General features: G+C 38.0%; 1 protein-coding gene and 1 long non-coding RNA gene across 2 annotated transcripts; both read left to right on the forward strand.

The window, feature by feature from the left end:
* Positions 1 to 6,869: 6,869 nt before the first annotated feature.
* Positions 6,870 to 8,484, forward strand: LOC147502969 (uncharacterized). Its single transcript, XR_015220087.1, has 2 exons — positions 6,870 to 7,149; positions 8,012 to 8,484. It is a non-coding gene; the product is annotated as an uncharacterized LOC147502969 (long non-coding RNA).
* Positions 8,485 to 16,836: 8,352 nt separating this feature from the next.
* Positions 16,837 to 23,020, forward strand: LOC147502970 (uncharacterized). Its single transcript, XM_086607773.1, has 2 exons — positions 16,837 to 18,366; positions 18,805 to 23,020. The coding sequence occupies exon 1, from the start codon at positions 16,844 to 16,846 to the stop codon at positions 18,269 to 18,271; it is 1,428 nt and encodes a 475-aa protein (XP_086463899.1). The 5' UTR covers positions 16,837 to 16,843; the 3' UTR covers positions 18,272 to 18,366; positions 18,805 to 23,020.
* Positions 23,021 to 26,525: the final 3,505 nt, after the last annotated feature.

The following is a 26,525-nucleotide window of genomic DNA, read 5'->3' on the forward strand; positions in this document are numbered from 1 at the left end:
GTACAAAATAAGAGAATCCATCCACATGTTTGGGCTGCGAAAGGCGCGGCGACTTCGAATCTGAGAGATAACCCAAAACCTGTAGTCGACTAGCCGGATATGGGGCCATTAAGTAAGCCAAGGACTGCCTTCCTTGCTTTGGTTCTTTGCTTCATCAACGAGAATCTGCTTCAACTAGAGCGACCGATGAAACTAGATCAACTCTTTGAAACTTCGCTCTATTGCATCTCCCTGAAACGCCAAACCTATCGCATTCTTTTTTTAAGGCTAGCGACACAGCTCCTGTAGTCCCCTTCGGTCAAGTGGCGTTTCTATCCTTCCCTTTTAGTCGAAAGTAGTAAAACCCCTCGTGGTGGTTCGACCAACCCAATATCTCGATAAAGTATGAATGATAGATAGATTGAACGTTTGGATCGACTAAAACAAGCAAACCTATAGTCCGATTGCTTCGGTTGAAGCCTTCAAGCCGTTGGATTCATGTAGATCGATCAATAGAGAGAGAGACTACATAAACGATGAATTGAGACCACGACGTAACCGAACTTGATCGTACCAAAGTGCCGTGGACACCTAGTAATTGCAATGAAATTTCCCCTCTGTCGATGAAACTTAATCAATCTGCTTTCTTTCAACTCGATAGACTGATTCAACTACTTCTTGCATTCAGGCCAAGCAAGAGAAGGGCAACTACAAGTTAAGCCGACCGAACATAGAGGTTACGTGTCTATATCCACGGATTCAACGAGCTCTATTTCTCCTGCAGATCCGCGACCTTTAGTGAGTCGGTGACTTTCTTTTTCTTCTTTCTTTTCGCCTAAGTGGCTTCTCCTTTTTAGTAAACCCATGCTCATTATATCATAATAGAAGAAATGATTAGAGAAAGTAAGAACAGTGAATGAACTTAAAGAACCACAGATTTTTACGGATTGTACACCTTTGTGGAGAGAGTAGATCGGCTTTTCGGCTATGAGGATGGCGAAACCCATTATCATCCATCCTTACATAGAAGAAAAAAAATGCATTTGTCAGCGGTTAAGTCAGCGAGACCAGTCACATAATCCTAGAGATAGAAAGGCGGTAAGAGGCACTAAAACCGCACACGACCGTGCATAATGAACTGATCCCGATCAATCGAGAGAAAAGCGGCGAGACCGGAATACAAGCAAAGGGAACACCTTCCATCGCAACAATTTCATTGCCTCGGGTTAAACAACCGAATCTCCTAGCTCCACTAGTTTTTGAACCAAAGTAAAGTAAGGAAATAAAGAAAAAAGTATATTGGGTTGTTGTAGTAATCGGTGTAGGAGCATACGATAAAAGCCATTTATTCCGTATTTTTCGGGTAAAAGGCCAATCGAATCAAATAAGTCCTCACTCAATAAGAGGGATACTGAAGAGTGTGTCTGTGAGGATGAAGTACCTTAAACTCATGCACATACTCTCTCCCGTGGGATTAAGCGATTCGGGCTTAGACCAGAACCTGTACCCTATGAGATTGGATACCGGACCTCAACATAAGATAATAGAGGAAAAAAGGGTCTAAATGACTTTCCGACCGATGATTATTAACATCTGTGGTAAAAAAAAAGGGCCCAAGTGCTTCTCTTTGAGACTCCATCAGCTTCAGGGAGGTATCTCTGCACCAATGGCATCTACTAGTTCCGTGACTTTGCACAGCTTATTTAAGAGCCACTTTGCCGAAAGTGGTTTATCCCGCGATTCGATCCGTCGGACTTCACTTTTGAAGTTGCCTTTCAGCTTTCCACGTGGCTTCAAGGTACGGAATCGACCGAGTGGGCGGTGACATAAGCCTTAGATGAGTCTCGGCACGAGAGAGTAGTATAGGAAAGTCCCCTCGCGCATTAAATAAACTCTTTCTCCCTTGCGAATAGGTTCCCTCCTAAATTTGATTTCCTCCTCTACAGGTGCATCCCCCTACTATGAGTTCTCATCGAATTGAGCCAAGCGCCAAAGCCGGTCTCTCTACTTGGCGGTCGGTCGGTTCAATAGTTCTTGATTAAGTAGTGAACTCTATCCGTTAATGCATATATGCCGTGAATGGTTCGAACGGAACTATCAAACTCGAGCAAGCCACGCATTATTGTCTCCGAAGATGTATGGGGCTTAAGCGCCACTTCGCGTCATAGTAGGAACATTTTCCTCCGTCGTCCAACGATAGTAGGTGGAAAAGAGTAGCACACATTATGCAATGTCCTCTTATATTCAATCGTTCTTGTTGTGGGCGAGGAGCAGACACTTGTCTGCGGGGCATTGGGTCCAATAAGTTTACCTTCCGGCTAGTCGGCTTGTTAAACATCGTCTTTTGAATTTTGTCGGATCATTATCAACTGTTTTGGCCTTTGCATATTGTCTATCAAGACTCATATATATAGTCATATTTTATTCACAATACATGGACAACAACATTACATGTTTATTCCCCTCGATCTTGCATTCCTGCTCCAAGAGTTATTATCGGCTTTTTCTTTTCTCATGAGGTCTTTAGTCCTGCTTTGGTCATCATATAGCGGCGGTTTGCTAAATTTAGATTTAAACTGCGTCTCCGTTAGTGTTTATAGTTTATATTGAAGTCAAGAAACTCTGTTACATGGTTAATAAATATGTGGATTGCTTCCAAATGACATTAGCATTCAAGTGTCGCGGGGAGGAGGATTCTCACAAATCTCTCTCATGCCACTCATTTATGAAGCGTAACTTCTACTACTCGGTGTTCTCCTTTAAACCCATATATTGTTTTTATTCCTACCCATATATTGTTTTTATTCCTAAAGACAACTAATTCCATGTTTTCCAGGAAATTAGCAAACTTAATTTACAAATGGCGAAAGCAGCAAAAGTATATAACCACGGAGACGGGGAAGACGGATTTGCTGATATTGGAGAACAATTGGTGAGTACATTGTCTGCGTCTCGGCATTTATACACGTAGGCACTTTGTTAATTTGTTTGGGTATGATAAACCTCTAAGAGTTTCGAAGACATGCACCGTATTAACCCTGTCGTTTGTGTGATTATTTTGTAACCATAGAAAAAAGAGTTGGGACCATCCTTTAATGGAAAAAATCGAAGGCCTTCAATATGGAAAAGAGCTTACTCAAAAAAAGGATAATATATTGAAGTAGCTACGGAAAGAGTGGCTGAAAAGATTGTAAGTTTTCTAATCGTTTATTATTATGTTTTAATGTTAGACATGAATGCTTGTTGTGATTTGGATTTGCTAAATCCTTGTTTACTTCAAAACTTAATTGAAGGATGTCTTGACTAAGGAAGTGGAGGAGGAAAAGGTAGTTATTGAAGGAAGTAAGGACATCTTAACTCTAGCATTGGGCACACCCGAGCATCCCCGTCACACTTTCGGCGGTTGGAAAGGGATCACTCCCACCACATATTTCCACGTTAACAAACGTGGCTCAAAGGAACATGTTACGGTTGGAATCGACAATTCAGAGAACAGCGGGACCAAAACTACCGTCTTCGAGGAAGATGTTAGGTTGTTGTTGGATAGAGTCGAGGAAGGTTGGAGGACAAAGATAATTCCTTACCATCTGAAAAATCTCTTCAAACAAAGAATCTGAGTGTCAATATTGATCATCACGATACACTCATCTAGCAAACATCAATCTGGTAGATTAGTTAAAAATGCTCAACAAGTAAGTTACTCTTGTGAATGTTTTTTTTATTTTTTTTATTGGTAACTCCGCCATCTATTTGCGATCCTTCATCGTTGCATCTAGTGTTTGTGCAACAACAGTTTGACCCAACCATTTTATGCATTCCGACCTTCTAACTACAAATTTTATTTTTCCTCGACTAATAGTTGAAAAAATTGGGAAGGCAGCCCAACCCCATCAAAGCCCAAAGCGGATCATGGTAACAAAGCAAATAAGAAAACACAAGAAGGTCAAACACCATTTTCGAGGCCAACATCTGGTCTAGGACAGGCAAGTAGCATTTTACACGTGATATATATAATTTTAATAATGTTGCGTGGCTCTAAGATTATACTTCAATTGTAGGGCCTAGAGTGTAATTTGGCTCAATCTGATCGTGTGAACAAGACAAATAAGAATAAAACACGGGGTCAAACATCATTTCAGGGTCTAACATCTGGTCTAGGAGAGGTAAGTAGTATTTTACACGTTATATATATAATTTTAAAATGGTTCTAAGATTTATACTTCAATTGTAGGGCCTAGAGTGTAATTTAGCTCAATTTGATCATGTGAACAAGGCAAATAAGAAAACACAAGGTCAAACATTTGGTCTAGGGGAGGTAAATTGTAGTTTATACGTAATATGTTATTAAAATATAATGTCGTGTGCTTATTATGATAGTTAGACATTTATATAGGAAAAAGAATGTTATTTGGCTGCGGTTGGCCGATCAAATATTGTTGCTGAAGGCTTGGTATACGAGGGAAATAAATGAAAAGAAATTCACGGTTACCCTTTGGGACTCGATAATGTTAGGTTTAGCGGTTGTATCGTTTGTTTTATGAAGAAGTGGCCGTCTTGCTCTTCCTATACAAGTGAATGAGGAGCTTAGATATGTCGCGAGATGCTCTTGGCGCAAAGTTCCTTGGCCAAAGGACCATGTCTATTATAAAGACGACATTGAGGTAAATAACAAGATTCTTTTATATGAAGTTATATGATCGATTTCTGAATTTGGCTTCTCTTTTAATAATTGGTTATTCTGAATTTTTAATTTAGGGAAGTAAAAATCAAACTAGTGATGGTCATAATCAAGGTGCAATAGATTCGTTTGTGGGATTCCTCAATATGGCGCTTCCAGGGGACCAAGGTTCGATACATTTTCCAGTAGGAGGAGAATTGTTTGGAGATAATATGGGTAGTTTCATTATGGAGAAAAGCGATATAATGGAATAATGGATGTATGTAACATGGGTTGGTTAGATGCTGCTATTTTGGTGGTATACATGAGGTTAGAATATCTACAAAATTTCATTGTTGGTGTTATCGTAAATCTTAGATATTCATCTTTAGTTTTAGTAATTTTGATTGTTTTATTTTTTTTTTCTCTAGGATTCTTTATGACGAATTTGTGAGTTGTCGTGATGTCGTCGGATTTGTAAACCCTTTATCTTTCACAAGAGCTAATGGGAATGAGAAAACTCAAATTATCGTGGAGAGCTTGCAGAATACAAGTGGAAAAAGAGTTGTTCTTATCCCTTATAATCCAGGGTAAGGATATTGTCTTATATTTTTAATACTATCCATGTTTTATCATTTTCATTGAAATGTATATTGTAGTTTTAATGTCTAATTTTTCTTTTTAACCACACATGCCTCGATCTTTTGTAGTGGACATTGGGTTTTGATTGCCATTAATTTATCGCGAGATGACTTTTAATTGGTTGGATTCGATGCATAATCTGCCCTCTAATGATATGGATATCTATTTTAACAGGTTTGTCATGAGTGTGTATGTATATGAAATAATTAGATCATTACGTGCTTATCTTTTACTTGCTAATTAGGTTTTACATTGATATTATTTTGAAGTCGCGGTCATGAAAATAGAAAGACTTGAAGGGAAAGGAAGTAAAGGTCCAGTGAAGTGGGAGAATATTATGGTAATAAACAAATTAAATTCTTATACATACATCTCTGTGTATTTGGAAAAATATATACTTATGAATATTTTCCATGTTTGTACTTAGGGCCCGCACCAACCCTGGTAGTAAAAAGAGTGTGGGTATTACGTAATGAAGTTTATGAGAGAAATAATAGAAGCTTGTTCAGATAATTCTTTTTGAAAATAAGGTATAATTAAGTCATACACTAGTATTCTATATTTTTGTGTTACTCTTCCTTTTTAGTTATTATATACTTTTTGATTTTTGATCGTGCAGATGACAAATCTATCTCTCAAAGCTACATACACACAAGAGGAACTTGATGTTGTTCGACTTGAAATTCTTAGATTCATCCAGCATAATGGAGTGTTTGAGCCAAGCGTCGAGTCTTAGCTAGGTTTTGACCCATTCCAGTTAAGATGTGGTGCTTGGTCTCACCATTTTTTTTTTTATATTTTAGATAGAACAAATAGATTGCTTTTTTGATTGATGCAACAAGTTAGGTCATTATTATTTTGATAGAACAAGTAAATTTGGATGTTTCTTTCATTATTGATTACTCAAAAAAGTTCAAAACTCTTTTAGCAATTCAATGTCTTCGTGTTGGATGTCTAAATTTATTTCTTTTGTTTGTGTTGCACTATGAATTGTTCATTTGAGCAATATGTTTTTAAATCCAGTGTGGATATATATGGTGAAAATGGGCAGGTTACAGGTTGAATGAATATGATTAGAATCAAATAATTAGGGGCTTTTATTTTTTTATTTTTTTTAAAAAGACTATAAACCACGGTTTGTATCCAACCGTGGTATATATCATATTTATTTCCCACAGTTTGTAACCGTAGTATATATCAGTTTATATAACCCACAGTTTGTATCCAACCGTGGTATATATCATATTTATTTCCCACGGTTTGCAACATATAACCCACGGTTTGTATCCAACCGTGGTATATAAGAGATATTTCCCACGGTTCACATCGAATATAGCAAACTTTTCGGGCTATTAACCACGGTTTGTAAATTCTAATACCACTGTTTTACTAAAAACCGTGGTATATAAGAGATATTTTTCCCCACGATTTTGTTAGAAGTATTTGTCACGGTGGTTGTTACCACGATATGAAAACAGTGGCTAAAGGCTTTTTACCACTGTAAATAACAGTGGTATATGGACTTTTCTGTAGCAGTGTTGCAACGACTTTTCTGTAGTAGTGTTGCAACTCGAAAGCAGATTCCTCTTATACTGGCACGGGCTATTAGCGTTCACAAGTGCCAAGGAATGACTCTTGATTGCCTTCATACTGATCTTTCAAAAGCCTTCGATTATGGTATGGTTTATGTTGCTCTTTCTAGAGTTAGAAACTTACGAGGCCTTTATTTATCTGGTTTTGATTCCTCAAAGATCAAGGCGCACCCAAAAGTTTTGGTGTTCTACAACAATCAGTTTGGTTCAAAGCAGTAGCAATTAGGTCAAAGCATGGCGTTTGAAGATCGAGTTAAAATTATATGTTCTGACCTCAAGGTAAGGTCTTTAGTAGTTGCCTATTCTTGTTATTATGAATTTATATTAGTGCATTTCTCCAATTTAAGTTTAAGCCTGATTGTTTGAAACAAAATTTTCTCATCACAGCTTGAAAATGCACTATATCCATGGTTGAAACCTGTCATTCCAATTTTGGGTATTGTATTTGATAGTGGTCAACAATTGGCATTTGATCAAGATGTCTCTTTTACTAATGTCCTAAGCTGCTCTCTTTGCGGCAACCATGATCCTTTTGTTTAATTATGGGTATGAGTGTTTTTATTTGTGTAATAATGGAACGAGTGTATTAACACTTTGAATGTGAACCTATTATACCACGTTGCATGTTCGGATCCGTGGATCAGGGTCTATTTGTTGGTAGATCTACCAATGTAATATCTTGTTTCGTGCTAGATTACCAGTTTCTGGAAGAACACGTGCAAGGTATAAATTGTGTAATAAACTTTATATTTCTCCTTCAGATCAAGCAACACTAGTAGGATTCTTAGCAATCCCATTATTGCATAAGCAATTAAGAAACAATTTCAGATGATAATAATTAGTTGGCGTTTATAGGAAACCAGGCATTGAGTAGTAAGTTCATACTTCTATTACTCTCTAGCTAGTAAGGCGAGGTAAATAGTGTATCATCGTCCAAGAGCCATCATATGGACTTTGTGGAAGGAGACAAATGTTGTGATCTTTGCCTCTTAAGTTGGTTTTCTTTTGAGTTACCTCCCCGTACATGCCACCTCAACCTGGGCATCTTAAACTCAGAATAGCTGCCAGTTATAAAATCAAAGCAAATGGTTTGGCTTAGGCTATGTTTTAAGGGATCACAATGGTATTTTTATTGCTGCAGGAACCGGTAAAGGCAGGGCAGGGTCTGTTGCAGAGGCAGAATGCCAAGGAACTCTTAAAGGACTCAAGTGGAGCAGGAACTTCAGCTCCTCAGTTGAAGTAGAGGTCGATGTGAAAGAAGTCAGCAACTTTTTGGGAAGAAAAGCATCAAATATATCATGGACTTCAAGGAGTATACTAGAAGATGCACGGCTAGATTTTGGCCTTTTTTACTTTATTTGTACTAAGTGGATCAGTAGATCTGCAAACCGTGTGTAGCACATAAGCTTAGCCTCTAATGGCCACAATCTACCCCTACGTTCTGAGTGGCTTACACTGCCGCTTTGTTGGTTGATGGACGTCTTGGAGGAAGATAGAACTCATGTAAATATAGTCTGTTGATTATAAAAAAAAACGATCTCCTTGTACATGCAAGGATGTTCAATGTATATTCTTTGTTTATAATGGTTATGCAGGGACTGTTTGTAATGTTTATATTGGTCTGTATTGTAGATTTATTTTTATTATATTGTCTGTCAGTCTTGAATAAATCCTAGGTTACATTGACATGGGCACGCGTGTCGGTGTCCAACACGGATACGGGGTGTCGGATACGGCGAGCAGTTGAAGATCGACACGGGGACACGGATAGGAATAATTAATTAAATTAGATGGTAAATCAGAAATTCGAGGTAAATTAAATACAATATGTGTCTGTGTGTGTCCGACACGGACACGGGACACGTGGATACGTATCCGACACAGATTTTTTTCAAAATATGGCGTGTCCATGTAACCTAGAATAAATCCAGTGTTTCTGATTAATAAACTTATTCATGTCTGTCTATATATCCATTCTGTATACCTTGCACAATGTAAATTTTGGATATATAATTTTGGACTGTCTTAACCTAAACCATTATTTCATCTAAGGACTATCAGTATCGCAATATTAGTAATTTTATGGTGGGGCCTCGTCGCCTCGAGTTAGTTCGACTTTAAATGGAGCAAATTGATTGGGTTGAAAAAAATCAGCAAATTTGTTAGTATTTGCGTACATTACTTAGATTATTGCCCATCTTTGAAGTACTATTACGAGTTTTAAAATGAGTATCTGAGCCATTGGTTGATCCTTACGTGCACATCTTAAGATCATCAAACGGTAAACTAAACACAAGCTTCAAGGTTCAAGTTTCAAAAACGATATCCTGGAAGTCATGGAAAGTAGGCTAACTAAACTAATAATGATAAAGTTGAGCATTTGTCCATTTCAGCTGAGACATTGCTTAAATTGTCGAAAACTATAGCAGTTTCTTGATGTCAAGTATTGAACATCTTCACTTGTTGGTCGATAGGAGTTAATTTAGGTAGCAAGAGGTCGAAGCAATGGAAGAATTTTCATATTTTCGCAGAAGTCGAAGTTATTCAGGGTACAAGCAGCTGGCCGTAGAGTCCCAGAGCTCCCTAATGCTCAAGAAAACACCCAAGTGCTAAGTACGCTACCCTTGTAAAAAAATTCTCGCAGATAAATAAATGAAAAATGTTATTTATGCTAGGAGATACATATGGTGGTTAGCTTGTTAGGTTAAAGGGATTGAGTGTGTAGAAGAAGAAGAAGAAGAAAGGATGGAGGCACAAGAAGAAGGTAGGGTTTAGAGTATATTTACCCTAACCTACAATGCATATATTTATACTAGAGATGGAATAACCTAAATAGCAACAAGCTAAATAAGGTACGGTCTCACACTTATAGAATGTGTGAGACCGACACTACATACTTCAACACCCCCCTTCAAGCTGGAGCATAGATATCGCTCATGCCCAACTTGTTACCAATATAACTCAGAACTGGACGAATCACTGGTTTGGTGAAGATATCAGCTAACTGATCTCGAGAAGCCACATAAGGAGTACTTATCTCCTTTGTTTCAACCTTATGTCTGACATAATGACAATCTACCTCTATGTGCTTAGTTCTCTCATGAAATCTTTGGATTAGAAGCGATATGAATGGTCACTTTGATTGTCACAATGAAGAGGGATCGGTAGTCGTACCTCGAAACCTAACTCATGTAGCAGATTACAAATCCACATTAACTTCTTTGATCCCCTGAGCCATAGCTCTATACTTTCCCTCTGCACTAGACTTTGACACAACCGTTTGCTTTTTACTCTTCCATGTCACCAAATTTCCACAAAGGAAAGTACAATACCCGGTGGGTGGAACGTCTATCCGAACCGATCCCCGCATAATCGGCATCCGAATATCCAACAACATCAAAATTTCCATTAGAACGATAGACCAATCCACCGACCGGAGAACCTTTCAAATACCTCGGAATCACGAATAAGCGCACGGTAGTGAGGAATCCGTGGTGCATGCATATCTTGAGATACTACACCGACCAAAAAGGAGATATCGGGCGAGTAATAGTAGCATAGATCGGCTTTTCCCACCAATCTACGGTATCCCTCAATATCGGCATACATCTCTCCAACATCCGACCGAGTTTGTCGTTCGAATCCATAGGAGTCTCTACTTGGGCGAGCTCCTAAATTACTGTTTCATCGAAAGCGTGTCTAATACATACTTTCTCGTGAGATGAATTTCACCCGAGGAACCTAGTAACTTCAATGCCTAAGAAATACTTCAGTTCTCCTAGATCTTTGTGCGAACTCGTCTTGAGAGATTGACTTTAAGTCAATCAATACCCCTGCTTTGTCGGACCCTATGACAATGATATCATCAACATACACAACTAAGACAATAATCCCTTTTTGGGTCTTTTCGGTAAAACACTAATGATCATATTCACACCTAGTCATTCCATTAGCCATCAAAACTGACTAAACTTCGCAAACCAAGCTCTAGAGACCGCTTGAGCCCATAAAGAGACTTCTTTAATCGGCGGACTTTCCCCTTGAGCAACAAAACCGGGAGGTTGAACCATATAGATTTCCTCCAGAAGATCGCCATGTAAAAAGGCATTCTTAACATCCAACTGAAACAGAGGCCAGTGATGATGAACGGCAAGAGAAATCACAATACACACAGAGGCGAGCTTTGCAAACCGGAAAACGCGTCTCCGGAGTAATCAATACCATATGTCCGGGTAAAGCCTTTTGCAACCCGCATCGAGCCTTTAAACGAAAAATAGTACCATCCGGATTATGCTTAATAGTGAAAACCCACTTACAAGCAACTGCTTTCTTCCCGGAAGGAAGATCTGTAAGAACCAAGTGTCATTAGAATACAAGGCACTCAACTCCTCGTCCATTGCTTGCTTCCGGCCGGGGATGAGATAGAGCATCCCCTCAGAAGTTAGGCGGAACGAGAGGCATAACAACAAGGGCGTAGCAAAAGACTTGACGGATGGTGGTAAATGATCGGTGGAAACATACTTAGAAATAGAATCTTGAGCATACTTACTAGGAAGACGATATCTTGGCGGTGGGCGTTCAAGTTTTCGAGTGCAATCGAACATCAAGGTCGGATGGAATGGCAATAGGATCCACGAACCACGATTAAGGAAGAGGTGAGGCAGCGGAGCGATTGAACTTTCGGCCTCAAACTCGGAATGGCAACCGAAGGAAGATACCGGCGCCCGCTCTCTGAAGGCTATCGATTGAAGCGGGTAAGCGCTCCTTCTTCACTCACTCCCTCATTTTCACCAAGATCATATCCAAAGACCACCGGATGGCATAACACAATCCTCAAATGGTTCGGAGGACATCTTCCCCTCCTCAAGAGTAAAAGCGGGACATCTTCAAAAAGGTAACATCAAAGCCTGACGGACAAATGATTTGCGCAGATGAGGACTATAACATTTGTACCCTTTACGTATGCGTGAATACCCAAGGAAAGCACACTTAATAGCACGAGAGTCTAACTTATCACGACCGGCTTAAGATTATGAACAAAGCGGAACCTGACCAAAATCCGAGGGGAAGATGGAAAGAAGATTGACCGGGGAAAAAGAACAGAGTATGGTGTTTTGCCTCCTAATATTGAAGAGGGCATCACGATTAATCAAGTATGTGGCGATGGGATCGCCTGCCCAATAAAACTTTGGGAGATTTGTTTGAAACATTAAGCGTGGCGACTTCAAGAATGGGTCCGTTCTTTCTCTCGGCAACCCCATTTTGTTGAGGTGTATCCACCGCGGGAGGTTTGATGTGTAATTCCATGGTCATCTAAAAACTCGGAATATTGTAGAGGTATAGTCTTTGGCATTATCGGTTCGAAAAACATGCATGTGTGCGAGAATCTTGATTAGTAATCTCAAAGATAGAATTTTTGAAAAACGAGAGAATACTTGAGAACGATTTTCCATAATATAGACCCAACAAACCGCGAGAAAAATCATCTATAAATGTAATAAAATACTTGGCTCCAAAAAGGCGGTGGTTCTACAAGGACCCCGACATCCGAATGGACTAACTGAAAAGGAGCACTAGAACACTTATTTAACCTATTTTTGTAAGTAGCACTCGGCGATGTTTAGCTAACTCACAAACCTCACAACCTAAAAGACTGAATACTAGAAGAAATACTGAACTAAACTTAGCAAACTAGCCGGAGGAAGATGACCAAGGCGTCTATGCCAATCAGCAGAGAGATGAGACTGTAAGAGCACATACGGTGAGAGTGCCCATAATCATCTTGAAAGTAATAGATGCCCCCATGCTCATACCCCCCACCAACTAGTGTCTTTATCTGTAGATCCTGAAACACAATATGAGTGGAAGAAAACATGACATTACAGTGAAGAGATTGGGTGAGACGATGAACAGACAATAGATTAAAGGGGAAATTTCGAATAAGCAAGACTGAGACAAGTGATATATTACGAGTTAACTGAATAGTACCCCGAGCAAGAATACTAGCCTTAGCCCCATTTGCTAATGTGACATATGATGGTGTGTGAGTATACGCAAGACTAGAAAACAACTGGGGATTACTTGTCATATGATCAGAAGCTCCTGAGTCAATAACCCAAGAGTTGTTACCACTTGTATGAAGACATGTTTTACCTGAATCGGCTAGGGTCGCAGTGGGGTAGTCGGACAAACTTGATGAACTGGGAATAGCTTGTATCCACTTCATCAGGGCTGCAAAGTCTTCTTGAACTCGTTGAAAATCAGTCACTTTTTGATCAACTACTGTGGCATTGTTGGCTTTGTGCAAAGGTGGGCGTCCTGTTATATCCCAACAAAAATCAGCACTATGATTTGTGCGCCCACAATGCTCACAAGGCTCAAAACTGCCAATACCACGACCACGACCCCCTCTACCTCCTCTACTGCCATTACCACGACCAGAAGAGGGGTTGTTATTACTGCTTGGAGGGATCAATAAAGCCGCGACCGGTCATTGTGCCTTGGAGGAGGTGCGATATCTGAGACAAACGAGAGTAAGCCTCAGACAGAGTAGGGAGCTTAGATTCAGCTTGAACTTGGGCTTTCACATTAGCAAACTCGGGACGTAGCCCAGATAGGAATTTGGAGACTCGAAATTCCTCCCTTTGTTTCTTCAACTGATTTATGTGCGTAGTAAGTGGGTGATATATATTCGGTTCTTCCCACTTGCTACTTAAGAGAATTGTAATATTCGAGATAGACATATCTCCTTGAGTGAGATCAAAGATGTTCTCATACAACCTGAAAGATACGAGAAGTATTCTGAGATTGAGAGTATGATTCTTGTAGATACTCCCAAATCTCCTTCGATGTTTTAAAAAACCGCACAATATTACAAACATCTTTCTCCATAGTATTCCACAGAAATTCTTAACCAAAGCGTCATCTTTTGTCCGGTTGTCTTTCCTTTATCATCCGGGGATCACATCAAATGATTTTCCTTACCTTTTCGATAAGATAAAATGCGATCGCTGTCTACGCCCATTGAAGGTAATTGGCAACACCCTCCAATTTGATGAGAGGTCATACCAACAGAGAAAATGGCGTATTACGAATTCATCGGATTTTGGAACAACATCGGTCATTGTAAAGAGAAGAAAACTCACTTGATGAAAACGAATACAAAACGCAAAAATACATGGAGACAGGGCGTCTCCTCTTTATCAATACCGAGATTGCGGAAGCGAAACAATACTAAGACACCAACTAATACTAAAACTGGAACCTTGGGCCCGGGGATCTCTCTCTAGCATTCTCTAAACGAGTCGGCTCCGATACCATGTTATTTATGCTAGGAGATACATATGGTGGTTAGCTTGTTAGGTTAAAGGGATTGAGTGTGTAGAAGAAGAAGAAGAAGAAAGGATGGAGGCACAAGAAGAAGGTAGGGTTTAGAGTATATTTACCTTAACCTACAATGCATATATTTATACTAGAGATGGAATAACCTAAATAGCAACAAGCTAAATAAGGTACGGTCTCACACTTATAGAATGTGTGAGACCGACACTACATACTTCAACAAAAAATAATGATATTGAGATGCAGAGGGCATAAACAATAACACAATCATACAGGTAACCAAAATGAAAAAAAAAATGATATGTTTGAGAAAACAACCATAGAACCTCTGAACTGCAATATGTTAATTGAATTGTTGAATACTCCACGAGATAGAAGAGTAACAGGAGATGACTACTATAAATGGCGATATTAAAGAGTTTAGACATTAAACATATATACCTTGATCAATGTAAATTTATGGTGTGAGGAAATTCTAGCCTCCGAAGAAATTATATTTTGTGGTAAAGCTTTTTCAACCATTGGTAATCAGATGCCCAAGAACAATGCACGATCACCTAGATTTTGACCTCTGTTCACTTAAGCTCAGCAATTTCTAGTTTGAAAATCCTGAAACCGATTGTGAAACAATATGACTCTCTTTCTTTGTGTTTGATGGGACGGCCATATATAGTATCTTTCGACCAGCAAAAGGTCAGTTGAAGACTCCACGAGATAATTGCGTCCATTAGTCCATTACCGCCATACATTCGGATGTCCATTCTGCCCAAAACCGAAAAAAAACCCGTGTTGGGTTCTATTAATAAGGAACTTAATGGGAGAATAGGGTCGGGTTTGGTCTATCTAAACCGGACCGACCTTGTGTATTTGGCCCTAAACCCGTTAAAAGGGTTAAAAGCAAACCATATCCGAGGAGATGAAACCCAAATAGGGTAAAATGCCCACCACTTTAACCCGAACTGCATAATTCCCAGATATTTTCATTTATTATCTATTTATCTTCACAAACTTTTAGTTTTTGCTTTCATTACTTGTTTGGGTTTTGGTTTGACAAATTACCTTTGACTTGTTTTCTTCTCTTCTTCCTCCAACAACTCTCCAAGAACAAGTTTGAACCCAATCACACGTTATTAGGATTGGTGGGTTTGGTCTCTTTTGCTCCTCGAAAAATTTCGCGACACTCTATAAAATGTGGTCACTATGAGTCCATTCAAAATAGACTTGCCATCAATCTTATTGTCAAATCAACGAGTCGGTTCACACCACCACAAAAACTCAAAAAACCATCAATCTTTTGAGTTATTGTCTTCTTCTTCTTTTTCTCTTCTTTTGCTTTTCAAAAATGCAAGTTATTGAATCTTTGATATTCTAGAGGGTAGTGCATTTACGATGTTAAAGTTAAAGTCGAATCTATTAAAATTAAAAATGATTAACCATTTTTTCTTGAGATCTTGAGATCTAATAAATCGAAAATGGCGTTCACGAAAGACACCAATATTCTTTTATTTCATATATTTCCCATTGGAAACCCGAACCCGAACCAGCCCGGTTAAAATATAGGGTTAGGGTAGGGTTTGGTCACATGTATCCAACAAATCCCGAACCATCCCGACCCATCCTTGTTTCTTCATTGCTTCAAAACTTCGAAAAATCGGGTTCTACTTTAGTTTGGACATCCCTATAAGTTCATGCCCAAGTCTATTCTAAATAAGGACTTAATGGGAGAAAGAGCTATCTAGGCCCTTCACTAGATCGACAAGTCCTTCGAGAGTGTACAAGTCCCCTTTGTAAAACGTAATGTCCGAGTAAAACTGGAACCATCGCGGCGTCCGTAAACTACAAATCTTCAAATTTCTCGTAGTATTCTCTTCCAACCAAATGGCATGTCATTGTCCTCTCTCGGCCTATAGCAAAGCAACATGCCGCGATAGTAGGGGTTAGCTATGAACAATTGGAGATTTGTATTGATTGCGCCATGCGGTTTGTGTCCCACTCCATGTCGGGGTAGCCCCTTAATCTGTCTATAACAATATAAACTCAATGGAAGTAGGCGAAGACTACTAGTTGCTTTACCCCTACAGCTTAGAGCATTTCGCAAGTCACTATGAGGGGAAATTGAGAGTTTTCACCTTTGAATACCGTAAAACCCTTGCCCAATGCAAGGGTGACAAAGTCGGTGACTTCTAACTAAAGTCACAACGAGGGTAGCACTTGCTGTTGAGATTTTCACTGAGTTGTGAGTTTCTAATGTGTTTTTTTTATATTTTTTCGTTTTTTTTTTCGGACGCCAGTGTGTTTTTTCGACTTTTTTTTTGTTTTTTTTTTTCTTTCAAACGGGCCGGCCGTTTTTTCGATTTTTACATTCAAAGTTTCATACGGAATCAAATATTCTGAGGTTTAAAGTCACCTTGGCAATATTTTCTTGTTTTTCACCAAAAAAAATAGTAAATAGGGAGAATAATCCTAAGTGGAGGTAAAAAAAAGTTGCTTGGAAATGCTCTTAGAGACATAAATAAAATCGTAGGGATGTAAACCTGGGCTTAACTCCACACAGCCCGACCAGACGGGCCCATGGGTCAAGAAAGCCCACGACCACAAAAGCGAACAGAAAGTGAGTGGGCAAGAAGAAAGAATGAGAGTGAGCTTAATCCTCAAAATGCTAAGACATGCTTCAAAAATCTTCACTTTCCTTCACTTCAAACCCACCACTTCATTCTTTCGAACCCACAGTACCAAAAAGAACACCATAAGTTACACACAACACTTAACTACACAACAACAAGACATACTAAAAGCAATGTCAAAAACCCAGTCAGTTTTCATCACTGGGTCGGCAGGAACAGGTAAAAGTTTCTTGGTTTCAATAGCTATAGATATTTTAAAGAATGATGTATATAAACCTGGGGAAGTTTTTGTTACTGCATCAACTGGTATTGCTGCTTGTGCTTTAAATGGACAAACTTTACATTCATTTGCTGGTATAGGACTTGGGGTTGGAGATAAACATGTTTTACTTAAAAAGGTTGTTAAGAATGCTACTGCTTTTAAAAGATGGAAGAGTGTTAAAGCTTTAGTTATTGATGAAGTTAGTATGATAAGTTGTGATCTTTTTGATAAACTTGAGTACATTGCTAGAAGTTTAAGGGGTCGTGTCGATAAACCTTGGGGCGGGATTCAGTTGATTGTTAGTGGTGATTTTTTTCAACTTCCACCTATTGTGGAAGACCCCCTTGGTAGGGAATTTGCTTTTGAAGCTAATTGTTGGAATGCTAGTTTTGATTTGCAAGTTGAGCTTACTCAAGTATTTCGACAATCGGAGAGGGAGTTCATAGATTTGCTTCAAGGGGTAAGGAGAGGGAGAAAGGATGAAGAACATTTAAGAATTCTTCAACATTGTTGTAATGAACCAGTGGATTCGTCAGTGACTGTGCCACGTCTTTATCCGTTGAATATGCATGTTCAGAGAGTGAATGACGCTAGGTTAAGAAGTTTGAGTGGGGAAATTTTTAAGTATACAGCAAAGGATACTGGCAAGAACCCTTGGAAGTGGCAGCTTAGTAATGGGGTTGCACCTGATGAGTTGGAGTTAGGTATTGGTGCTAGGGTGATGTTGATTAAGAACAAGGATGTGGGTGTTGGACTCGTGAATGGTGCGACTGGTACCATTGTGGATTTCGTTCATCATACTGGAAAGAAGTCTTGGGGAGCATTTGCTAAATGTCTGCTGCCCAAGGTTCGATTTGATTCAGGGTTGGAACATGTGATTGAGCCTGATGAATGGCATGTTATGGAGGGAGAAAAGGCGCTTGCAACTCGAAAGCAGATTCCTCTTATACTGGCATGGGCTATTAGCATTCACAAGTGCCAAGGAATGACTCTTGATTGCCTCCATACTGATCTTTCAAATGCCTTCGGTTATGGTATGGTTTATGTTGCGCTTTCTAGAGTAAGAAACTTACAAGGCCTGTATTTATCTGGTTTTGATTCCTCAAAGATCAAGGCGCACCCAAAGGTTTTGGAGTTCTACAACAATCAGCTTGGTTCAAAGCAGTTGCAATGAGTTCAAAGCATGGATTTTGAAGACCAAGTTAAAATTGTAAATTCTGACTGGAAGCTAAGGTCTTTAGGAGGAAGCAAACCATGACGATTTAACAGGTATTTAGTATCCGGGAAGTGACCAGTAGTTCCCTATTCTTTTTATTATGGCTTTATATCAGTGCATATCCCTTTGCACCGACCAATCTAAGTTTAAGCCTGATTGTTTGATACAAAATTTTCTCATCACTGACTGAAAATGCATTATATCCATGGGTGAAACTTGTGATTCCAATATTAATTAATGTGTTTGGTAGTGGCCAACAAATTGCATTAGACCAAGATGTCTCTTTTTCTATTGCCCTAAGCTGCTCTGTTTGCGGTAACCATGAACCTTTTGTTTAATTATCAGTATAAATGCTTTTATTTGTGTAATAATTGGAATGAGTTGTTTACTTTTTGAAAGTGAATCTATTATACCATGTTACACGTTCGGATCCGTTGGTCCGCGTCTATTCGTTGGTAGATCTAATAATGTAGTATTTTGTTTCATGCTAGATTACCAGTTTTTGGAAGAACACGTGCAACCGCATATTCATGGATAAATGGAGTAATGAACTTTATATTTCTCCTACATATCAAGCAACACTATTAGGATTCTTAACAATTTCATTATTGCATAAACAATTAAGAAAATATTTTAGAAGATAATAATTAGTTGGCATTTGTAAGGAAACCAGGTGTTGAGTAGTAAGGTCATAATTCTATTACTCTCTAGTAAGGCAAGGTAAATAGTGGATCATCTTCCAAGAGCCACCATATGGACTTTGTGTAAGGAGAGAAATGCTATGATCTTTGAACAGCAAGAAAAAGAACTATCATGGTCATGGAGGGGATTAAAGAGGAATTATTTGATTGGGCAGGTGCAAGGCCTATCTGCAAAGGGTTTACTAATCAATATCTAATGTGTAATTCAGGTATGTTAGTTAGTTAAATTGATTTTAATTGGGGAAAGGTATAGGTCGGTTATCTTGTAGCTCCTTGCTACAAGAGCCATGGTGCAACTTCTTATATATTTATTTGTCTAATTAATGAATCGGTTTTTATTGATAAAAAAAACAAGAAAGAAATCGTACAAGACGAGTCATCATGGTATATAATGATCTCAGTTCATGTCCAAAAAGAGTGTTGGAAGGATACATGGACCTCTACTTGGAGAGTGCTGCTTGAAAGATCAAACCTGATTTCCATTGTTGTTGTTAGTTGTTCTGTTTTTCCTTAAGCCTGAGTACTGAGTTGAGGGAAATGGTTTTAGTTGTACAGTCAAAAACAAGGACTGGTTGAATCTAGTTAATTTTCTAAGTGCTTTTGTTAACATGTATGCTAGAAGTGGGGATACTGGAAGTGCTTGTCAGATTTTTTGTTAACAGAAAAATATTTTGTTTCTTGGGATGTGATTGAGGGTTTTGCAATGCATGAGTGAGGTACGATGCCCTGGAAGAAGCAATGAAATAAATTTAGACCAGATAGTCTCCATCTCTGTGTTGAACACTTGTATCCAGTAGAAGTCATTAAGAAATTCAGACAAAACCATGAGTGTCGAACTGGGATAGCCCTAATTCAAGTGTTGTATATCTACTTGGGGCTTGGGCAGCAAGCCACTTTTGGAAGCATTACAAGAAAAATGGAATAATACCACTTTTCAGATGTTGTAGTTGGAGTGATTGGTGTGTACAGGTCCTAGAATAATGTGTGCTTCTTGCAGCGTATTTTGTTAATTATATTGAAAACAGATCGAGTGAACATGTATGCTCCTCGAGTTGGAGATGTCTCTAGGATGAGGATGCTGATGAAGTTTAATGGTCTAAGAGATAGAAGTAACCATCGCGTAGTATCATTTTCAACGAGATATAGTGTGCTTTGAGGTTTGCACGGAGTGAGATGAGGATAATAAAAAACGTTGGCTTTATATCGTATAACTATTTTTGCTGTAGACATCTATAGTATTGAGGATGCTGCAGTAGGGAGTTGGAAAAAAGAAAAAAAAATAACACAACGGTTGTGGTTACTGTAGTTCATCTTCTCATTACTTAATATGCATGTTAATGAGATATAGAAGCTAATCACATTAATATTTCTAAATGGATCAAGTTGGTCCATTTAGGCATTTTTAGGTATATTAGAAATTTGACCACAGTGGGAACTTCAAGGCAGTGCTTTCTGTGTTACGGAATAGTAATTGATATTCTTCTATTCAGTAATGCAGATAATAACTTATCACTTTAGCAGCGTAAGTTTTTGATTTCGGGTGGCATTGAGCTTCAGAAGAATAAGCATTGAGCTAAGTTCAAAACAATTTGCTTGTCTGTCTACTTGGACGGGCAGGCGAGTTATGCAAAAGTCTTTGAAGCTATAACGGGATGACTATGTATAATACTATAATAGTATATAGACATAGGTCATGGTGTGGACAAATTGCAAGTATATTCAATTTGCAATTAATCTTTGAAATGGTTAATTGATGTGAGAAATCGGGCTTCAACAGTATGGGGGTTTAAAGGGATGACTAAATGAATATATGTCATGATGTGGACGATTACAGAAATATATGACGTGGTGTGGACGAGATGCAAGTATTTTACTTTGCAGTTAACCCTTGCAATGATTAATTGATGTGAGAAATCGGGCTTCAACCGTTTTTCTGGCAAGAAGATTGGAACAACAGAAAATTTAAAATTTTAAGATACATGCCATTTGAGTGGATCTGCTCCCTTCTTGGGAAATAGGCCATTTTTATGGAACTTCTACCCTCTGGAGCGGATTAGGTCGCAGTACACCAATTTGATAGTTTATGAGTTTCTTTCTTGTATAAATCAAATCAGTAGGTCCTCTTAAGTTGGTTTTCTTTTGAGTTATCTCCTTGTACATGCAAGGAGGTTCAATGCATCCTCTTTGTTAATACTGCTTATGCAGGGACTGTTTATGATGTTTAGATTGGTCTGTATTGTAGATTTATCTTCATTATAATTTCTGTCAGCCTTGAATAATTCCATTGGATTCTGATTAATAAACTTATTCATGTCTATCTATTATGAATACCTTGCACAGTAGATTTCATCAGTAGGATGACAGAACTATTTGTTTTACTGACAGGCAACCTTACCGTTTAGAAAACATATAGGGAACCATTATTTGACAGCGCAGGTGCATGTTTCTATATCGATATATCATAGAGAACACAACTAAGCTGCTATTCTCTTCCAAAGGGAAGCAAAGAGCTACCCGTAAAATATTTTTGTGGTTTTTTAAACCACATATTCCAACTTAATAATCCCTAACACAGTGATACACAAAGCAGCACTTTCAACTTCTGCAGTTGACCTTACACAGTTATCCACAGCGCATTTCGATAGGCAGCTTCTCATCAATATTTATCACTTTCAACTTCTGCGGTTGACCTTTGTTTCTGTTACAGTGTAATCTTCTGCAAGTGAAATGGTCTGAAATACGTTGATATTGACTGGTTCTCGCAACTTTAAATTGAATATTGCATTTTTTTTATTCTGAAAGTTTGTATCACTTATCATGCCATTAAAATGTACTAAAGACAATGTCTATTTATTATTTAAAACTGCTTAACATGGACCAAATCTTCATATACTAGCTTCTACTGCCTCATCCTGAGTTCACGACCAAGTTGCACTGTATAATCGTAAATTCGTTGCATTTCTTCTGTCTGAACCTCAACCATTATTTCATCTACTGACTATCAGTATCGCAACATTAGTTTATTATATGGTTAGGGCCACGAGCCCACGAGTTAGTTCGATTTTAATTGGGAGCAAATTGATTGGGTTGAAAAAATCAGCAAATTTGTTAGTATTTGCATACGTTATTTAAATTATTGCTCGAGCGTCATGCCATCTTTGACATACTCTTACGAGTTTTAAAATGAGTATTTGCATACGTTATTTAAATTATTGCTCGAGCGTCATGCCATCTTTGACATACTCTTACGAGTTTTAAAATGAGTATCTGAGCCATTGGTTGATCCTTACATGCACATCTTAAGATCATCTAACGATAAACTAAACACAAGTTTCAAGTTTCAAAAACTATATCCTGAAAGTCATGAAAAGTAGGCTAACTAAAATAATAATGACAAAGTTAAGAGCATTTGTCCATTTCAGCTGAGGCATTGCTTAAATTGTCGAAAACTATAGCAGTTTCTTGATCTCAAGTATTAAACATCTTCATTTGTTGGTCGATAGGAGTTCATTTAGGTAGCAAGAGGTCTAAGCAATGGAAGAATTTTCATATTTTCGCAAAAGTCGAAGTTATTCAGGGTACAGGCAGCTGGCCGTACAGTCCTCCACAGAGCTCCTTGAGTTAAACCCAAAGAAACTTAGAAGCTTAAAAGAGACAACATCTTCTTCTAATACAGTTCAGGGAAAGGAAGCAAAGAAGGTTACTACGAGTCATCCAATATTCAATATGGCGGATGCACGCCGAAGCAAAAAAGCTATGAAGAAGCCAGATTTTATGAGATATATGGCGTATGTGAAGGAAGGAGGGACATGGAACTCTGACTCTAATAGCCCAGCAATTTATTTCAAGTAAAGTCTTTCTCTTGTAGCCATGAATGAAGTATGGTAATTTTTTAGTAGAATTTTTTTCCTTTTTATGTTGACACACGAAATGCTAAGGCATAGTGATGATGTATGAACAATTTTCATTTAGAATTTTGATATGTGAATCAGTGATTCAGTTCAAACACTCTCTTCTGCTTCTCTCCTTTTCACATCGTATACACAGGTCTTAGGCAAAGGTCAAACCGTCAAAGTGTCATACAATACTCTTAGAATGGCAGCTCTTAGCATGACTCAAAAACTACGTTTGTCGTAAACCAAGTACAATCTGGGGTTCCTGACCGGTGGCCAGCGTTACGTTGCTACTACTTCCCGATCGATCTGACTTGCATGGATAAAATTGTCCCAGTTGTTGGCTTGTTGCACATAGCCAAATGGTGTAAAATCCCAAGTGACTGATTTCCTATTTTTCACAAAACTTGGTTAGACGCCAAATTCGAACTCATTCTAGTGTTGAAATAAATTATCTAAGATTGGGAATTTTTAAGGTATTTGTTATTGACAGACCCATATTGTTTTGGGCAGACTCCAACAAAAAAAACAATTATTACAAGTGTGTCATTGGTCCTAAAAAATCTAAAAAAAAAACAAATATTACAAATGTGTCATTGGTCTCAAAAAATTGAATTCGAAAAAGCTTAAACGACCCGGCTAAGCCGTTCATTGTACAAACTCAACGATGTGGCTAGACCGTTTGGACTGAGTCTCCAACGATGTGGCTAGACCGTTTGGACTAAATCTCTCAAACGGTGTGGCCACATCATTGGGGACTCAGTCCAAACGACTTGGCCACATCGTTTGGACTAAGTCCCAAACGACTTTGCCACATCGTTTGAGACTTAATCCAAACGGTGTGGCCACACCGTTTGAGATTTGAACTTTGAAAAAAATATAAAATTCTATTTTTTGGCGTTTGAGACTTAGTCCAAACGGTGTGATGTGGCTAGACCGTTTGGACTAAATCTCTCAAACGGTGTGGCCACATCATTGGAGACTCAGTCCAAACGACTTGGCCACATCGTTTGGACTAAGTCCCAAACGACTTTGCCACATCGTTTGAGACTTAATCCAAACGGTGTGGCCACACCGTTTGAGATTTGAACTTTGAAAAAATATAAAATTCTGTTTTTTGGCGTTTGAGACTTAGTCCAAACGGTGACACTACACCGTTGGGTATTCGACTACGATAATAACCAAACGATGTGGCCTCCAACGATGTGGCCAAATGGTTTGGCCACATCGTGGAGACTCAGTCCAAACAATGTGACCACATCGTTGGGTTTGCACAATAAACGATTTAGCTGGATCGTTTAAGTTTGGGGTTTTCGAATTCAATTTTTTGAGACCAATGGTACACTTATAATATTTATTTATTTTTTTTAACTTTTTAAAACCAATAGCACACTTGTAATAATTTTTTTTTTTTAGTCTGCCCCACACAATATGGGTCGTCATTAATAGGACTCATTTTTAAAGGTGAAACTCCCAATAATGTGACGGTGATCATCCTCATTTTACAAGGGTTCGCCTATTTTAACCGTTAACATTACAACCGTCCCAAATAGTCAAATTGAACCTAAAGCCTAAGCGCGAGTGCCTGACCTAGCCCAGCCCGTATAATATTTGTTAGAAATTTAGGAAAATTTTCAATAAAATGTTGTCTAAGATGAATAGAACAAAACCAAATTTGAATGATGAATAGAACAAAACCAAATTTGAATAAACAAAAAAAATTATATCAAATCACTAGAATCGCCGAATTTAAACTCCTATGTTCACTAAATTTTAGAAAGAAGATCTGCTTCCTCTCTCCGTAGGTCCAAATAGATAAGGACCCAGGCCATTACTCGTTCAGGCCCAAGGATCTTGTTAGTAAACCCCAAAGACTCGGCTTTAATCAAGCCCAACGGCTCAACTCCGTTTTAGGCCCAATGACCTACCTTCATTTAAAAACAAGTACAAAACTACAAACCCCAACAACTTATACTCATTACGAATAGGTCGCATATGGAAACAACCTATGTTGCACGGACATAGACGCGGCGACTTAATTATATCTAAAAAAAATAGGATGCGGACGCAACAAAAGATGTAGAAATTAATTAATATTTATAATTTTATTTTATATAAATAGAACATTAAAAACGAAATTAAATGTATCAACATTCATAAATTCAAAACTATTCAAGATAAATAGCCACAAGATTAAGTTTAATATTTCATAATCGAACTTTAAAAATATGTTATAATTCTTACTAAAATAAAAATCGGAAAAAATTAGTTTTTTAGCATTATTTTGATTTATTTTATATTTTTTTGAGTCAAAATCTGCGTCATGACTATATTGACCGCGTTCTAACTACGTCTTGACCCATGTCTGGTTTAGTTGACCATGTCTTGACTGTTTTGACCACAACGGACGAGCGTCCATGCCGCGTCCGTATCCGCATCGGCCCTTTGGTAGGTGCGTCCGTGGGCTTTAGAGGAAACAATCCAAGCCCGTGCACATTTACTTGATATACAAGGAATCGCCCGGGTGTATGGATTTAGATTTTAGAAGGTTCTAAAAAGTATAAACAACAGTTCTTCAAATCAAACTTATTAGGAATAACTAATAGGTAAGGATTTCGACCCTATAGTTTAGGATTAGGAATAACCATAGTTAACAATTTTTTCAAATCAAACTTATTAGAAATCCAATGATCCCAAAAATTAGAATTCTGGACAGAATTTCATCATAAATTTTGAAATTTACAATATTTCAACCCTAAATTGTTTTCCTATTTTCTCAAAAACCTAAATATTCAACAGAATTCTAAGATTCCGTTCGAAATCACGAACTATGAGAGTAACACAATTTAAACTATTGGAGTAAAGAATCTGTTTCCTAACACTAAATCCTAACTGAGAAACTAGTTATCTTTCATGTATGTCATTTAGAGACAAAATGGCAAAAAAAAAAAAAAATATGTTAGTGGATTTACATTGAGACTTATGTCATTTTTTCATTGGCCTTAAATTTGTTTAATAAAAAGTAGATTGCAGTTTTATAAGAGATCTACTCTCATATTGTGAGAGCATGATTTATTTGGGAGTGAGAGAAGGAAACTTTGAAACGATTCACATGACTAAAGATGTATCTCTTTGTTGGGGTCGAATTTCTATATATTTTTTGTTTACAACATACATTTTACAAACAATTTCTTTAAATTTGTTGAAAAAGTAATTGTCGTCAAATCTTGCATTTTGAATGGCTAGGATATTGCACATGCCACAGATATGAAGCATCTATCCAAATTTCTCTAAAGTACTCTAGAATTTTCTCGGAAGTATTCGTAGAAGAAGAATATATATATTTGAAATAACAATAAATAATTCTTCCACAAATAACAATATCAATGTCCAATGATCTTAATTTGAGGATTCAAACAAAAGTTATAATTCAACATTAGATCTAATTTCTAAAATCACAATCTTCTAGATTATATATCGGAACGACATATCACCATTTTTCCATGTATACGCAGTGATTTCAGAAGAAGGTTTGTTCTCGCAAGCTAGAATGCTAGACAAAGTTCTAAACATATATAGTCCATGACTTCTTGTATAACATGTATGATAATTTATGGG

Source organism: Coptis chinensis, chromosome 4 (assembly GCF_015680905.1).
Source record: "Coptis chinensis isolate HL-2020 chromosome 4, ASM1568090v1, whole genome shotgun sequence".
NCBI classification, from domain to species: Eukaryota; Viridiplantae; Streptophyta; class Magnoliopsida; order Ranunculales; family Ranunculaceae; genus Coptis; species Coptis chinensis.

Coding starts and splice junctions, on each gene's coding strand:
- LOC147502970 (XM_086607773.1), top strand. CDS start 16,844: ATGAGAGTGAGCTTAATCCTCAAAATGCTAAGACATGCTTCAAAAATC.